The sequence below is a fragment of the Erigeron canadensis genome, chromosome 1 (genome assembly GCF_010389155.1).
Source record: "Erigeron canadensis isolate Cc75 chromosome 1, C_canadensis_v1, whole genome shotgun sequence".
In the NCBI taxonomy this organism is placed as follows: Eukaryota; Viridiplantae; Streptophyta; class Magnoliopsida; order Asterales; family Asteraceae; genus Erigeron; species Erigeron canadensis.
The window spans coordinates 44750259-44768839 of record NC_057761.1 but is presented as its reverse complement, the minus strand read 5'-3'; the positions used below and the strand labels follow the sequence as shown (position 1 = coordinate 44768839).

Genomic DNA, 18581 nt, shown 5'->3' with positions numbered 1-18581 from the left:
ATGTATCTTGTTGAGTTGAAAAGAGTTATTGTGATAATAATATTGTGGGTGGCCTTATAGTCAAATATGAAAATGATGATTTTGTTATGAAAGTGAATTTGTCCTTAAGATAAAGATATACGAGATTACAAAAGAAAAATTTGGTGTTGAGATGCTATTGTTTGTGGCTAGATAGCCTAGTATGAGATTGATGATCTTATATATACTTGTGAATCATTGCTAGGTTGAAGCATACATTTTGTTTACTTGCGGTTTTGTTGATTGTTGATTTGTGGTCGCGAAGGAGATGAGTATTCTTGCATACCTTTATATATGCGTTGGGTCGATTACCATATGATTGTTGATTCCATGTGTGGTAATCTCTGGCTTCGGCCCTTTTCTTTTCTTCTAATTAATTTCGGCCTTAAACCCATGTGATGACCTCTCATTTTATTTCATTAGCCAAATCCCATATGAGCTGCTTTCCATGTTGATCGTATATGACTAATTTCAACCAAGTCCAACTAATGCATTTTGGGCTACATGAGCTCTAGTGGGCTGCCAATTAAGTACCGACTTTACAGCCTTTAAGGCTTTACTTTCATGCCAAATCAAATGCACCACCATATAATATTGTGATTTAATGTATGTTGTTAATTCTTTTTCCTCTTAATAGCTTGATGCATACTTAAGTTTCTAGCAAAGCCCACCTGTAGCTTTTGTCCAAGTTTGCCAAAAGTATTTATGTGACACATACAAAGTATATATATATATCACATTCTTCATCTTTTCAGCTTAAATCTCTAAATAATCTTCATTTAGCACACTTTCATCGTATCCCATCTCATATACCTATAATACAATAAAATCACATATTAAGTATAAAGGTCTATTAAAATAAACATAAATTTAACATAAAAGAGACGATATCGCATAAAATAAATATATATAAAATAGGCGATATCAGTGTATGTTGGTGATTGTAAAAATTTTATGAGGTGTCCATTCTCGTGTGGCTGCAATGATAAATTATTTCATGTGGATTGTTGGTTGTTGTTTAGTGGAATAACGTGGAGACGGTGATTGAGTGAAACAAGAGGCATTTAACGGTGATTAACAATGAAAACTAATGATATTACCTTTGTTGGGAAATTTTTAGAAATGAAATACTTTTAATAGACAAAAAATAAATAGGTTCTCCTTATTAGGAATTGTGAGTAAAAAGGTACCTTTTTATGGAATTATCTCTTTTTTTATATCAACTTAATTTAGTTTTTGGTATTTTGTTCATTATTTGATATTGAATTGCCATGTTATTGTTATTTTTCAACTTTTTAAATTTATTTTGCTGTCAATTGTAGGTTGATCATGACTTATTTTCTACAAAATGTTTTATTCTTTTAAATTTATTTTTCTTATTTTCCTCATTAATTTACTTTGCTCACTATTTACATCATTCTTTTTTAAATTTAGAATATGCCATATATTTTTGTTATTGTTTGTTAGATGAAAATAAGACATCGTTGGTTCATGCTAAAAATTTAAACCCTAACACATGTTATCATTTTAATAACTACCTTTGATATTTATATTTTCTGACTATTCGTCTATCGGACGGGGTTGAAGACTAGTATTTATATATCTTACACCGATTAACAGACAAGATTAATAAAAGACTTATATAATCCGCAAAAAGGTGAAAAGTTGTATTCACATTCCTCTACAACTATTTGAGAGTTGAGACATATTAAACCATCCTTTTATCTCATTGGAGACCTATTAGATATGTTGAACATGTATCTAAATTTTGATAAAAAAAACTTTTTGATAAATTTATCATGCGCTTATTTGTTTGTTAATAATCTATACCATTTACTTCACTATTTTTTTTTTAGTAAAGAATCCAAATTGTATTATTTTTATTGTTTGTTTATAATAAAACATTAAAAAATATGATATTACAACAAGAAATTTCAATTCATTTTTCTTATATTATTAACAATTTTATTTCAACAACACAAGTTTTTTTTCAAAAATCTTTATATTACATGAGTTTTTTTTATGTAATTTGTTAGATGCATAAATTAAAAAAGGGTTTTTCTACTATGTGCCCCCTAGGCACATGATACAAATTTATTAATCTTTACTATTTTCCATAAATGAAAAATCATTAATACTACTATTTTTTTCTTTTTCTTGTTGGTTCCGATTTTACCCTCTTCATGATTTAGGCAATTATTTTTGTACATTGTCTTGATATTCTAATTGACTTTGCAATGATTTAGCCGATTTCTATTTTACATTGTAATTTTTTGCTTGATTTAAATCATACAAATTCAAATAGTAAATGATGGTATCTTTATTTTTCTAGTTAAATAACGATAGAGACTAGGCAAATGATATCTCAATAATAACTTTCAATTGCTTGTTACGGATGAAAAACTAACAACAAAATTCCAAATAAAGTTTAACAGTTAACAAATTAAAACTTTAAAGAGAAAATGGGATTTAAATCTTGGTTCTCCAACATGATTTTCTTCTTCTTAGCAGCTCTTATTGAAGTAGCATCTTCATTCCCAATTTTTTCTTTTTCTGGACATGTACTAATATTATGGCCCTCACATTTGCAAAGACTACAACATCTTACTTGTTTCGTTAATTCCCTTCCACCCTTCATGCGCTTTTCTTTCGAACGTCCTTTTGTTTTTGAAGTGGGAGGGCATCGAACCACATTTATAGCATTACTCACAGCGTCGTCATTGTTAGTAGAAGTTGAAGTCACATTTTCTATATCGCTTGATGGCAAAACGACTTCTCGACTCCATCATGAAAGCCAATAGGAAAGAGGAATATCAAAACAGTCTTTATGAATAAAAACACTTAAAATATGACGACATAATATACCAACAAACTCAAAGTTCTTGCAAGTGCACTTTGCAACGCTAGCATTCCACACCACCTCATGCTTGTTACCCCATGTCTCTTTATAATGCTTGACAATGAACTTGTTATATGTCATTTCATGAACCTTATATTGAATTGCTAGCCCAAACTCCCCTTGAAACTTTTGAAATGCATATGGAGTCAAAAAGCGGTGACCTTGTTCTTCCAATGGTGATAGTGACCTCAAATTTGAGCCTTTGTATTTTTCTTCATACCGTCATGGGTTTGTGTTTGTTCCACATGCTCAATTGCAAGCTCAACCTAATTACAGAAGTAAATGAATTGAAACAATATCACATATATAGTATATAGTTAAAATAACATAATATGAGAAAAGAAACTTGCTTGTCTAACAAATTGATTTAAACATGTGTTAGAAGATATAAATCTCTTTATAAAAGCGTTTATACTTTCGGACCTCCCGGTTGTTGTCATGCCACAAAAAAAAATATTCACGAAGGTATGCCGGCACCCAAAATCTTATAATCTTATACAATCCATTGACATGTTTATTTTCATCCAAGCTATAAGAGTTTATCACAGAAAACCATTGTTGTTCAAATTCTTCAATTGTGTCCAACTTGTACAAGTTATAAAATTGAGAGCACCAACTCGAATAATCGGTCCTCAATATAGAATTGAACCAACCACTAAATTTTTCAGTGATATGCCATATGCAAAATGCGTGTTTTGTAGAAGGCATTTCTTTTGCAATAGCCTCTGTAAGCCAAGGATCTTGATCCGTCAATAATGTCTTAGGTGGGCTTGTTATAAGCAAAGAAAAATTCTACAATTTCATACCAAATTAGTTAGCAAAATAAACAAATCAGCTATAAATAATTGGAAGAGTCTAAATTGAAATGGAATATACACGGCTGCATTTATTAGGCCCAAGGAAAGTAAATAAATCTTAGGAAACCGAATTACCTTCAACAACCATCTAAACGTACTTGTTGTTTCGTTGCGTAAAAGTGCGCATCCAAATAAAATGGTTCTTCCATGATTGTCAATACCAACAAAAATACCAAAAGGCATGTCATAAGAATTTATCTTGTATGTAGTATCAAATACCACCACATCTTTATATTTTTGGTACCAATCAAAACAACGACGAGGAGACCAAAAGATATGCTCTAACTTATTATCATCATCAAGTGTAAAGGCATATTGAAAATTAGGATTTTCGCTCTTACTTTTCTTGCAATACTCTAAAAGCTCTTTTGCATCATTTTGAGAAAGCATGACCCGAATTTTAGCAAAATAATTATGAACATCTTTAGTAAGAAAAGGAAGTTGTCCATGTGGCAAATCTTTTTCAACCTCCATGATACGCATAATTTGTCTAACCGACAAACCAGATTCTTTGAGCATGAGTATACGTTTCTCATCTTCGGTTGTAATACTATGATATGATGGAAGAAAACGTACCTCATCGACTGATGACAACTCATGATTGTGATTTAAGATAAAGGTAGTAACTTGCCACTCTTTTGGAAAAATGTCATTTGCTTTTCTCAACTTTATACGCATACGAGTCTTGCATTCGCATCTTGTAGAAATTCGATTTCTTTGTTCTTTTGTATAAGCAACTATTTTGGCCTCCAGAAGTCCTTCCCGGTGACAAAAAAAATCTCGTCGATTCTTTTCGCCATTTTTATTGACAAACCTACCTTTTCTAATTAAAAATCCGTTCTTTTTTGCAAAATTTTGATAAAACGAAAATGCTTCTTCTTCACTAAGAAAATATTGAGCAACAAATGGTGTATCAAAAGCTTGTTTTGTGTTTTGAGACATGTCATCGTGACTTCCAAAAATTCCTTCTAGTGGAAACTCGTTCAAATCAAATAGATTGTTTTCACTCATTTTTTTGCAAATTAAAAGGCTAAAAATGAAATCAAACTTACTGTACATATTGACTTAAGAAACAAGAAACATTTATAGTTGACTCTATAAACAAAAGGAGGGAAAATACAAAAGGAGGGAAAGTTAAGTGGGAAAAATCTATGAAAATTTAATTTGTAAAATTCAACCTAGGGACACCAAAATTTACGTATTTTATTTGATAAATGAGAGTTTATTTTAGCAAAAAAATTGGTGTAGTTATTATTGTTACAACTAGCAAATCGGATGACAAAAAAATTGCAAAGTCAATTAGAATAACAAGATAATCTACATAAATAATTGCCTAAATTATGAAAAAGGGTAAAATCGGAACCAACAAGAAAAAGAAAAAATTTATAGTATTAATGATGTTTTATTTATATAAAATAGTAAGATTAATAAATTTGTATCATGTGCCTAGGGGGCACATAGTAGAAAAACCCATTAAAAAATACTTTTGGTATTCCTAATATGAGTAAAAAGTTATGTAGTTATAACTTGGTGTTAATAAATATTATATATTTAATATTTCATAATTAATATAGTGGTGAACTGTACTTATTAAAATATACTTGTTCCATGCATATATTTTAATTTTACGGTTGAAGACCATTATTCATTAACATAGACCATTATTCGTTAACATAGTATTATAATTGTAGTTCAAAAGTTTATAAATATTTATTTAGATTTAATCGTTTTCATATATTAACGATTTTTAATTAATGTAAAAAAGAATATACAAATCCCACGTATTACGCGGATAATAATCTAGTTTTTGATATTTCCACTTCACAATACAACATCATGTAACTATATAAACTTATCCATATTTAACTAGCATGTTACCCGTTTAATGCGGCGGTATTTGTTGCGGCGACGGTGTGGTTGTGGGGGAGGACAGTTGGTGGTAGAGGCGGCGTCGAGTGATGTAAATAATTGATGTAAAAGGTTAATGAAGATATTTTAAAAGATAAAAGACTGATGGTGTAATATAATCATTAAGAGTATTTTATAAATTTTTTCATATGTAACTTTTAACATGAGACTATTTTTTTATAATATATATGGAATATAATCTAGTTAATATTAATATTAATTAATAATGATATGATTTAGAAAGAAATCTTTATAAATGGGAAAGAAATCTTTTGTAAAAAATAATAAAATCCTTAATCTAACAGAAAAAAAAAAAAAAAGAAAAGTAAAAACACATACCTGCATACGCACCATGACGAATGCAAGTGTCCAAAACAACTTCGTTGGTGTGTGTGAGAGAGAGAGAGAGAGAGAAAATCTCTCACAGAACAGAAATCCTCAACATTTTCATGTACGCCTTTTGCTGCTTTTCAAAAAGTAAACCAAATTAATAATAAAATATAAATAATACTTATACTCACAATGATCATTTATATTTACATTATATTATATATCATATATTTCCCCTAATCTTACTTTTTCCAACAGCAAAAAATCATAATCGAAGTATTTGTTTATTTAGTACTCAGCTCAATTCAACATAAAAACCACCAAATTAGTGTGTGCTCTCGTTTACATGTTCTGTAAGTACTACTATTTACACCTTATTCTATTTTACTTTTTATTCTATAAATATATTAGGGTTTCATTTGTTACTACTGTTATAATGTATGTTTTTTTTTTTTTTTATATATATTTGATTTGAATTTTGCCTCTTAGATTTAGCCATTTAGGAGTTTGCTATGCGTATTTAAAGAACTGATTTTTTTTATAACCAAATAAGCATATACACAGTAGCATTTATTAGATATTATTATATTGAATTAATGGGTATTAAATTCATTTTCTTTAAAAATTATGTTGAGCTCAATAAATAAATACACATTAATCCGTGCTCGCGAGAGCGGCACAAGTAAGCAAAACTCTTTTCGGTCAACGAAATCATGTCAAGATTTTGCATTTGAAGATTATAAAAGTTTGTTAACTTTCATGGAAATTACACGTGGATCGCATGACCGGTTTTCCTATAAATAACGTGCTTTATCCTTCAAACTTTGATTGTACCCTCTGTTTGGTATTGCATATCTAGAAGAGCGTTTTCATGAAAGTGCATTTAACGTCAACGGTGCTTATTCGAGTGGAAAATAAGCACTTTTCTATGTTTTGAACCAGACACTCAGAAAATGCTTATTACGTTTAAGAAATGGAATAACGTATAAATAAGCACTAATAAAGGTAATTCCACACACCATTTGATAGTCCTTACCTTGGAAACGTGATGCTACTTTATTCGGAAGCACGTTGAAAGAAAGGATGATCCATGCTGTATTTGAATATGGTTTCAATGTGACTCTACAACTGTTGATGTCTATCTAGATAAAGCATCATAAGTGTTGTACGATTCCAAGGTAAGGACTGTCGGTATAATTCTAGAAGTCAAAAGAGAAAACATGTTATTTTGCGAAAATCACTAGGACGCTCTGTGTAATTTGCTCTTAATTGTTGATATTCCGTTTCCATTGACCAGTTTGACCAAAGCAGCCAGCTTGATATTCCATTTCCATTGACCAGTTTAAACGTATAGTGGCAGTATATGTTTATTTGAAATGGATTGTTCCCTTTGTGTTGTGTTACTAAAGGTATTTAGGATACATTTTCTTTGGCAGAGCTATATTTAAAGGAGAAGCATGACGAGGCTGAGCCGTGATTTTAGCTATAAAACACAAAGAGATGCAGCTTCCCCAGTGTCAGTAGATGTGATTTTTGCATCCAGTCGATTTCCAAATTACGGATCTAGAGCAAATAGCAACATACTAGAGGTGAAGGAAGATGCTAAGTTAGCTTCCATGAAGGAAGGTGTTCGAAATGAGACTGCCAAGTTGATAGATCAGGAGAATCGCCTATCTGTTCGTGATCTTGCTAGTAAATTTGAAAAGGGCTTAGCTGCGGCTGCTAAGTTATCTGATGAGGTTGGCCTCTGAAATTTCATACATTTATTAAAATCGTTTCATTATACTGAATGTTTTCACTTACGAGGGACAGGCTAAATTTCGAGATGTGGCCTCATTAGAGAAACATGTGCTTTTAGAAAATCTTAGAGATGCACTCGAGTCCTTGAGAGAGCGTGCAGCGGGTAAAACCAAGGATGATGTTAACGAGGCTATTGCTATGGTAAGCATTTGCATCTCTTTGGGCTGATTTATTTATTTTTATTGTTTACCCCTGTTAATTTTACACAATACTAACTCAATATCACTTTTTGACAAACTCTCGTTTTCTTGTCTCTTTCAGTTTAGTTGTTAGAAATGTTCATTTTTGATGTGTATAGTTTTTATATCCATCATTATAGGTTGATTCTTTGGCGGTTCAATTGACTGAGAGGGAAGGAGAGTTGGTTCAAGAGAAGGATGAGGTTAAAAAGCTTGCAACTTTTTTGAAGCAGGTTCGTACAGACATGCACTGAGTTTTGTATCATCAATCTAATTGCGTTACTATTCTTATAATTTTGTCGCAGCTCTATCATTTTAGTACATTGGTTGAATATTGTATGCGGTTCACAGGTAGTTATGTGAATTAGTTTCGTTTGCAATTGCATAATTAAAGGCATTCTATGTTATAGTGTGTTTTAGCCTTGCACCATAAAGAAACTGGTTTTCTTATTTATCAATGCTTTCTGTTTTGCTAAAACTTCTATCTTTATGCAGGCTTCAGCAGATGCAAAAAGGCTTGTTGATGAAGAAAGAGCATTTGCACGAACTGAAATTGAGAAGGCTAGAGCTGCAGTTCAGAGAGTTGAAGAGGCTCTTCAGGAGCAAGAAAGAATGTCCCGAGCTACTGGGAAGCAGGTTTGTTCGTTCACAGTTTTGTACATTGCTTAGTCCATTTCTAACTAATTGCCATTGTAGATGTGCGTCTATGAAGCTAAATTATCATGACCCTTTGTTATGATAATATCTAAAGCAATAGTACAAAATGTACCTTATAAAGAAACTACTTGAACTCCTGAACTGATTATAATATATAGAAACTAAAAGCAACACCTGCTATGTGAGTCCATAGAGTGGAATAGGTTCTAGGAATAGTTTTTGAAACTGGTGTACATGAATGTAGGCTGTACATCGAGTGGATAGGAAAATTATCTGCCTTACGTTATTTCTGGGAATCCCAGATTTTGTAAGATGAAAACATGATCTTATGGTTTAAATTCAGCTTCTAATATAAATGATGGTAATGCGTTAGTTTGGACTTTTTTAATACTATATTAAATGCAAAATGAAAATCCTCTTGTTACGAATGGTGAAAATGGGCAGAAACTTCATGGCGTTTTGATGTATGAATTATGTTACCTGTATAACAATAGAAATTGGTGCATTAAAGAGTAAAGATAATTCACTGCAATCCATTACAGTAGTTTATAGTATTTTAATGTATTCATTGTGTTTAGGATGTGGAAGAACTAATGAAGGAGGTTCAGGAGGCTAGACGGATCAAGATGCTGCATCAGCCCAGTAAGGTACCATACTTACTCTGTGGTCTTCCCAGTGAACGGAATGTTCAAACTCATGCACCTGTATAATGTGTTCAAACTCAGAGGTTAATCTTTGACACAGCATATTTCACCATAATATAATCGGGGATGTATATAGTTACGTTTGTACTTGGCTGGGATGTATGACTGTCTTTTTAACTAAACATTTGTACAAACCCTTGTTCTGCAGCTGTATAATGTGTTTGCACCTGTAGTGGGTTAGTTGAAAGTGCATTTTGTTTATCAGCAGTATTAAACTAAATGTTATCCCCACAGGTTATGGATATGGAACATGAGCTTCTAGCATTACGAACTCAACTAGCAGAGACGTCAAAGTGTTCACTGCAGCTCCTGAAAGAGGTTAAAGTGTTATATTTTTCACTTTTGTGGTCTTTATTGATTAACGCTTTTTAAACAACTTTTTAGTAGCAAGTTGGGTACGCTGTATATCGGCTTCCCCATGAACCATAGGTAGGATTAGAAGTAAGCATTTAGTATTTAGTGGTCATAGGAAGTCAGGAAGAGTATGTGCTATATAGATAAGGGGCTCTGTAATAGCTCTGTATATAGATAACTAAGTAATAACTCATGTCACTTGGCTAAAATGTGAAATTCTGAACTGAAGATACAAGATGTGTAATCATGTATATCAATAATACTTGTATGCAGGAAATGAGGTAACTTGTTTGAAACTGCTGTTTTTTCTTTTCATAAATCAAATTGTGTTGGACAATAGGTTCAGATAATTTTTGATGTGATTTCCGAAAATCATTTGAATAAGGGACCCTGTTTTGGCATCTAAACTTAGCTTTTAAACCAATGATATAATGTAATATTATGTGCCTGGTCATAACTCGAGTAACACAACCTTGTATAGAGTTTGTTTATGGATACTATATTCTAGCAATTGCTAATTTGCCATGCTCTTAGCTTTTAAAATTATTCAAAAGTTACCATCACTTTGTTTACTAATACATTTCACGGCATAAATGCCTATCCTATCATGATAGACTTATTTTAAAGATGGTTGGTATATAGTGTCAACTTCCCTCTAATGAGCTCTCGTTAGATTTGGGTTTAGAAAACAATACCTTAGAGAGAACAATTTGGCCCGACATATATGCTCCTATTTAAGGAGCATTAGATACGTGTAACAAGTCTGTTATTTGAGTTTGTCTCTGTGTTTAAAATCTGCTTAAGATTTTTCTTTCTTAGCCTGTTGTCGCATTTTGTATTCTGTTTTTTGATCATGCTATCCAAGAACTGTTGTTACAGTTGTGTAATAATTAGTCTTTAAGAGTTTAAGCTTTTGAATAGGGATGTGCACGGGTTGAAACCTGGCCCGACCCGTCAAGACCCGCGAGAGCATGAAAACGTGACCCGTGACCTGGCCCGTGAAGGGTCGGGTTCGGGCGGGTCGCGGTTTCCTTCACAAATTTTCGGTTTTTGCCTTCACCCGACCCGACCTGACCCGTCTGACCCGTGACCCGCGAATGCAATAAAAACGTGACCCGTGACCCAACCCGTTAGGGTTTCGGGCGGGTCGGTTGGCGCGGGTCAGCGGGTCTTTTGCTCATCCCTACTTTTGAAGTTGGTGGTTTTCTGGAAATTTGTTTTATTTATCTCCATTTCTATTTCAGTTGGCGATGAGCAAGCGGGGAGCGGAAAACACACCATACGTCTTTGAATTAGATGGTATAGAGGCTTTAGGTTCGTTTTTGCAGATTCTGCCATGTTCCAGTAAAGCTCCAGAACTTCTAGACTGTTTGATCCAGTGGTATCGCTTGGCATCTGAAGATGGAAAAAAGGACCTTATTTCAGGTAACATGATACAATAGTTTTTCAGTCTTCAACTTTAACCTCAAGTGGGACCAAATTTGATTCTGTGTTAGTAGTTAAAACTTGAAATTTGAATTACCTATATGTTAAAATCAATAAATCACAGTTACCAGAATGGCATATATCAGTGGTCAGTATTAGCCTGGCAGCAGTGATTGGGTGGAGTAGCAGATAACTGCAGTTATATATCTTATTCTATCTTGTGTGAACATCTCACCTATGTACCTTGGTTTCAGATTGTTACTACTTACTGTAGTATGGATAGTTAAGAGGCTGTACACTGCTCTTTACACTTTTAGTAATTGCTCCATGTATCTAGTCATTGTAGATCATCCATAAGCTTCCTCTAGGGTTTTTTGCACTATAAAGTTGGAAATATCTCACCTATGTACCTTGTTTTTTAGAATGAACTTCCTGGTTAGAGTTCTGAGGCTAAGCAAATTACATTTGAAATTCATATTGATATCAATTGTGACTACTTACTGTAGTATAGTTAGAACAGAGGCTGTACTCTGATTTTTACAGTTTCAGTAATTGCTCTATGTATCTAGTCATGGTAGATCATCCATAAGCTTCCACTAGGGTTGTTTGCACTTTAAAGTTGGAACGTCTTGTGGGAAACTTGACATTTGTATCTGTTGACCTTATCGATAATACTTAATGTATTGATATGCTCATTATGACTTCAGAAGTTATATGCTGTTCAAAACACCAATATGCTAGATATTTTCTTGTTATCACTAAACAGCACTCATCCTTGTTAGGTGCTACTAAACCAATTTATGCTCCTGAGCCCTCAGATGTTGGCCGAGTGCTTCAAGCCGAGGTCATGTCAGACGGAACAAGTATCACATTGACTACTTCTGGTCCCATAGATCCAGGTTGGTCATGATAGAAACTATCTTTGTAATTTTAGCTACAACCATTATTAGTTTATAGTCTTGTGTAAACTGGGGAATATATATAAACTTACAGTCAATCATTTTAAGATTAAAAACTTATGCCATTTCTGATAGATGGTATTTGAGCATTTGTCGTACTATGATTTGAGAATTTTTAATTTTAGGAGTATGATCCAAATTTTGATAAACTTAAATGACATATATTCAAACGTAAATCGAATATTATTCTTTCCGCAATCTAAAAATAACCAATTTATATATTTAATTCATTACAGCTGATTTATGTAGTTTTACATGTTTATAGCATATATTACACAAACTAACTTATATAGTTATATGTTTTATAGTTATCAACTTATCACTTTATAGCTATTATAAAAAATACGATCCATGCATATTAATTGTTGATTATATTATAGTTGCATACAAATAATAGTTATTAATAAGTAGGATGTATTTTAACTAATAATTAATAATTATAAAGTTTTTGTATTGAAAGAAAATTATGATTTGTTTCAATAAAAGTCTACTAATAAGCATGATGTATTCTTATCAGTATTTACCTTTATCATAATTTTTTATTTTCATTTTTATATATTACATAATCATGTTTTTTTAGTAAAATGTGTACCTAATTGGCTAATTATAAAGCTTTTAATGTAAAACTAGCAATAATACTAAATTCTATTGGACTATCTAAAACCCACATGGCATTAGCTATCTAACATTTTGCCACATCACAAAATACATCTTAACTTTTCTATGCCTATAACCCCATGTTGAAAAGTTACGATTTTTGGGACATGCGAAATGACCATTTTTACTTTAATGAATTCATTTACACCACAAGTCCTTAATCCGTTAATCTTCTAAAATATGTCCACTACTCCACTACCCTTTACATCAATTACATTTACATCAACCTACACCACTTGCCACCGCCACCACCACCAATAGTTGCCGCCACCAGCAAACTACCCTTGCGCCATCGCCGCTGCATTGCTTGGGTACCGTGCTGATATGTTTGTATGTATAGATCAACAAAAAGATTATCCACAATAATTGCATTTTGATGGCTGCAGCCACCAAATTTACAAAGATTCTGAATGTTTTTGCACCCTGTTGTGCACTCGTATTACATAGCCCTAGGCATTTTGTACCATATTGTTCACACCATGCATGTGTTTCTCCCCGTTAATGTTCTGTGTTGCGCTCACTCTTGGCATACCAACTGATACAGTGATTTAAACAGCTGCAGGACTAGGAAACTATGTGGAAGCATTGGTACGGCGGCATGATACCGAGTTTAATGTATGCCAGTTTCCCTCGTATTTCTCTCTCTCTCTCTCTCTCTCTCTCCAAGTAAAGAGATGCATCCAGACTTACGAATTCTTCTAAACGGGTGCTCTATAATCTTTTGGATCTTTTTCTCCATTCATTTATCACCTACATTTGTATTCTGTATTTCATGTTGTATAGTCTTAATGTGATTGTCAATTCTTTTGACACATTTAAAAGCTTACAAAGATATTGATGCTGACAAGTGCTAAAGATATTTTGTATGGTTAGACAATCTTAAAATTCCACTTTATATGTAAACTTTCAGGCAGTTCATGCAGTTTTGTGGGAAGTCATCCAAATGGTCTGGTATTTTAAAGCATGTTGTTGCACTTCTTTGTGCAATTATTGTTAGAACAATATATCCCTTAATTACCTAACAATATGTAGCATGTAGTTGCTTGAATGTGTTGAGGAAAGTGATTTGAACTTTTCAAAGTTGATCTTTTGTTTTTATTTTATTAATGTAATAATGTTGTTTCCTCTTGCAGGTGGTTATTGTCCAAATGAATGGGGATGAACATCCCTCAGAGTCTATTCATGTGCTTCATGTAGGAAGGATGAGGATGAAACTTTGTAAGGAAAAGACAACACTGGCCAAAGAATTCTATTCGCCTTTTATGCAGGTATTCTATTGTGGAAGTTTAATTTCTGTGTGCAAAGTACAAATTAACAAGTTACAGTGTGGATTCTTATCCAACAGAAAATACGAGTAATCTTTATATCCTATAACCAACGGGTTTTTTTCATCGACCAAAACTAGGATCACTTGTTGCCCGAACAGAGTTTATTTGTTTACTCCTTTACATTAAGCACTTTAAGGATATAGATGGCTGTGTGGATATAGATGACTGTATGCAGTAAGCAGTGATAGTTTATTATTGTTAACTAAAGATTAGTCATGATAGTAAAGTACAATAACTTTTTCCCTGTCTCACCAATATTATTCAACAAACAAGCTTTGCGGAGTTAGAGGTGGTGGTAACGCTGCAGCTCAGGCAGCATTCTGGCAACCAAAGACAGGGATCTCCTTTGTACTTGCATTTGAGTCAGAAAGAGAAAGAAATGCTGCCATTATGCTAGCGCGCAGATTCGCCTTCGATTGTAATGTAAGCTTGGTCTCTTTTTCCCTTGGTAGCAGAAAACAGTTACACCTCTCATCTGCAACGATTACTGACTTGTTAATGTTTATATCTCCAGATCATGCTTGCTGGCCCTGATGATAAAGTAACACAGAAAACAACTTAACTGTTTAAGTTAATTTGTTTTGTTGTGTTTAGAATTTGTAATTATATCGAGTGTCTAATGTTTTGTAACGGTATGTGTAAGTTTCTAATTCTGATCATTCTGGCGTTGCTCCTTGATTGTGAAAGTGCTTGTTTTGTTATCATTTTGTAGGCATTCTTTTATAGTTTATTTGCTATTTTAATATTGGCGATAGACTACATGCTATTGTGTGAATATTATATAAGAAAGATATACTTGCAGCTAGCAATATATTATATTTTCAGTAAAAGATTCTGTAGTAAATTCTATTATTTGAAATATTATTATTTTCACGATAACTTTTGGTCGTTTACATGTATTGTAAAGTGGTGATGATTTGCAACTCCTGCAAATGAGGATTTTTATGAATTCTGGAAACTGGGGTTAGTGGGGTACTGGGGTATGTCTTGTTGGGTTTTTGCCTTTTGGGCTAGAAAATTTTCCCTAAAGATTCTTAACAAAGAAGTAACTTTCGTACATATATATATTGCAGCATGTTTCATAAAGGTCGTCTACTATGGAGCACATGACACTATGACACCCGTTTCCATAAGTTGCTACTTCGAACAAATTGTCAATATCACAGGTTAAAGGTTTGTCTCATAGAAATAGAAATAATCTATCTTGGTTCCCCAAGCAACTAAAGTATCAAAAATCTTGTGACCCACTTTATACGAATAAACTAGCTTGTGTCTCGTGTTCAGCCTAGCTAGTTATGGAGATGGGACATTAGGAAAGTATCACGGCTTCAATCCCTACCCGAGTTATGAAGGTGGATCAATTGGTTGAGCCACAATCTTAATGAGCTGATATGTGAGCATAATTATTTTTCGCATGATGGCCTATTGGAAGTCTGACGTGGGCGATGGGTTGTTGGAAAATCTAACATTTTCAGCATTACATGTGTCATTTATCATTTGCATTGTCTCTTTACAAGTTAACAAAATTTTCATGTATTTCTTCTTGCTGCTATTCCAGTTCTCAACGATCTCTTTTTCATACTCTTATGCTTTTGCGCAATATCCATCAAGTTATCAACATGATGACAAATAAGCACAATTGCATGTCTGAATCTTTTTGCTACATACTGGAATTTAACTACAAAATCCTAGATATGACCTATATACAATGTCATCTTCTGCGCCTTGATAAAGCCACAACCCCGACACCAATTGCTATACAAATCCACAGGCCAATTGCTTCACCTGCATACCACACTACAAAACAATGTCAAACCATCAATACTACCATTCCTTAAGAAGTGTCTACCAAAAGTTGAAGTGACAACAGTTTCGGATGATTATTTTGAATACCATATTCATTTGATTGCTTGACAGTTATTGCTGGTCTTTCTGCAGATTCAAGTATTTCCTTGAGTTTTATTGCTGGCTTCCATTCAGGGTCAATCTGTAAATATCGATCAGATTATACAATATCAACCAGATACCCTTCAAAATTGCTATATGTCGTTTCAAAATGGTATGTAGTAAATCAAAAAAATGATTGACCAATTTAGAAATATATCTCAAAATTTGAAGTGTATGATAAAAAGAACAAAATACCTCCAAGCAGTGATCAATAATGAGTCTGCTCCTCAAGTAGTTTCCTCTCGTATAATACCGATCAGCAAGTGAGCAAATCTCTTCTTTCACTTGCAAGAGGTTACTAGTCTCGGGCAATAAAGCCGGCACACCTAAGTATAGAACATAAATATTAGTATAAAGCTAGATAGTTAAAGGTAAGCACCACACAAGCTCAAGAATCATGAACTCCTTGACAAGAATTGGAAAGTCAAAGTTGAAACAGTTTTGAAACTTACCTTTAACACGATCTTTGATCAAATTCATGAATGCCAATGCCTGTAAAATCAACATTTTACAATAGAGTGTATTGAATAAGAGATTAACAAGAATATATCAATACGAAAGAACACAGCCAAACTCACCCAAAACTGAATATAGTCAAAACAAGTGAAATAAAGTATAGAAACTAAAAGAGAATAAGGATCACCTCGGAGACCCATGAAAACAGGCTAGTATGTCCAAGTAAGCTAGAGACAGCACCAACTATAGTGACAGCATCAATGAGCTTATCCTTTATTGCCTCTGCATATCATACAACAAATTCGGAATGTCTTATACGCCTTACATTGTACTCATAATGATAAAAATTGTAGGCATAATTCAAATGTAGAAGTTACAACAGTTTTCATGATGTACCTTTATTAATACGATCTTCACTTAACAACTTGAGATTAAGTGCCTTGAGCCAGCATGGTGCAATCTGTAAAATCCATATTTAATACTAACATTGAGTAAAAATGTAGCAAATACATATATACACTACAGAATGATCAAAGCATCTAATGAAACCGAATGAACCAAGTAGCTAGGATAGGAAGCTTGATTCTGACTATATACCAAAGTGCAGTTTTGTTTTTCTAGATTATGTATCGTTACCTCTAGCATCTTGCTAGTGGTTTTATCAACAAATTTTAGTTTATTTCCGTTCAAAAAAAAACCAAATTGCAATTTCACAACTTTTGCCCTTTCAAAAGACATACCTCTAGGCAATCATAGACCAGGTCCCTACATTTCAAGTAGTTTCCACGTTTATAGTACCCGATGGCAAGTAGATACAACGCTTTTCTCCTTTTCTTAGGGTTGTTACTCGCGCTTAGCAACAAACCTGCCACGGACAGGTAAACGAATTAAGCACAACAGAATTCGAAGGACGACATAGTAAATAAGATAATCATGAAAATTCTCATAAACTCAATCACCTTGAAGCATAGTCATTGCACAAAATACATCTTCGGGTTGCTCTGAGTGAACAAGAGCCCGCAATAAGATCTTACGGACTCTGTCTCTCCGTTCACCAATGGCAACAACATCAAACTCAGACTCATATCCCTGTTACATAATTGAAAATTAAAACAATTAATGAATGCCACAGGAACATATATGTAAAAAAAGCGTAAATAATAGAGTTTTTTTTTTAAAAAGAAAAACAAAAGGTTGCCCTGGTTCATAATTAGTTAACAACAGATTAGTTAAGATTAAATAGCAGAGTAGTTAATTAATTACAGAAACATATGCGTGGTCGTAGCAAGGAAGAGCATTGTCGGTACGTAGAGGGAGGAGATACCATGACACCGTTTCTTTTATCATGTGAAACTTGCCAACGACTTCCATTCTTAATTAATTACTTTCGTATGCAATTATTATCATAAAATTATTATTATGGTGTATACATATTATTATAACAAATCCCTTTTAATTGTTGGTATGCAAAACCGACTCGATCAATTAAGCGCCAAAACAAATTATAAGGAAACAAGGACACATCAATTCTGTACGTGTTCGATTTGTTATACAAGTAGACAACCATTACTACTGTATTAATTAATGGGTCCTGATTCGCTGAAAAAATTTATTTATGGGGACACAATAGTAAATGACTTTTCTATCCTTTATATAAAAAATGAATATTTAATAACACCCCTCCATAAACCTTTTTCACTTTTGGGTGATTTGGTTTTTACACCATCTAGCAGCGTCGTCTCATTCATTGAAGTTTTGAACATCTCTATTTAATTTACCAATTGTAAGTAACAAACCATATAGTTAAAGATTCACGTAATTATATGTTGATTTCATAGTTATTTAAGTTTGTGTAACCGTTTGGATTTTGTTTTTAATTTTTTTAGTTTTTTGCATAATCAATATTATTGTTTATGAACAATTTCATTTAATACTTTCACATGTATAATTATTAATAAACTTTAAATCCTGATTTTAGATAATCTTTAGGTTAATGGTTATTCTTTTTTCTTCTAAATGTTTTTGTAGAAAATTTATATGTTTTATATTATTAGTAGATGTTTGGGATTTCGTTTTGTTGAAGATTTTATTGATTATCACGAT

General features: G+C 32.9%; 2 protein-coding genes and 1 pseudogene across 4 annotated transcripts; 1 reads left to right on the top strand and 2 right to left on the bottom strand.

Moving 5' to 3' along the window:
- Positions 1-2461: 2461 nt before the first annotated feature.
- On the bottom strand, positions 2462-4785 carry LOC122593310 (annotated as a pseudogene).
- Positions 4786-6067: 1282 nt separating this feature from the next.
- LOC122604256 (stomatal closure-related actin-binding protein 1-like) lies at positions 6068-15567 on the top strand. Of its 2 annotated transcripts, XR_006324527.1 has the most exons (15): positions 6081-6365; positions 7449-7751; positions 7825-7953; positions 8132-8224; positions 8487-8627; positions 9227-9295; positions 9587-9670; positions 10951-11131; positions 11914-12030; positions 13304-13362; positions 13881-14015; positions 14349-14498; positions 14590-14707; positions 15149-15248; positions 15360-15567. XR_006324527.1 is itself a non-coding variant. In XM_043777147.1 (13 exons), the coding sequence occupies exons 2-13, from the start codon at positions 7470-7472 to the stop codon at positions 14635-14637; spliced, it is 1488 nt and encodes a 495-aa protein (XP_043633082.1). In that variant the 5' UTR covers positions 6068-6365; positions 7449-7469; the 3' UTR covers positions 14638-14779. The 2 variants fall into 2 exon arrangements, 1 of the variants encoding a protein (XP_043633082.1); XM_043777147.1 differs by lacking the exons at positions 15149-15248; positions 15360-15567 and having other exon boundaries at positions 6068-6365; positions 14590-14779.
- On the bottom strand, positions 15526-17934 carry LOC122604264 (mitochondrial fission 1 protein A-like). 2 transcript variants are annotated; one of them, XM_043777153.1, is made up of 9 exons: positions 17742-17934; positions 17438-17567; positions 17219-17343; positions 16875-16938; positions 16666-16760; positions 16475-16514; positions 16218-16348; positions 15969-16062; positions 15526-15872 (listed from the first exon to the last, which is right to left on the bottom strand). In XM_043777153.1, exons 1-9 carry the CDS (start codon positions 17847-17849, stop codon positions 15787-15789), a joined length of 873 nt encoding a protein of 290 aa, XP_043633088.1. In that variant the 5' UTR covers positions 17850-17934; the 3' UTR covers positions 15526-15786. The 2 variants fall into 2 exon arrangements, with proteins under 2 accessions (XP_043633088.1, XP_043633094.1); XM_043777159.1 differs by having other exon boundaries at positions 15526-15860.
- Between the last annotated feature and the right edge of the window lie 647 nt (positions 17935-18581).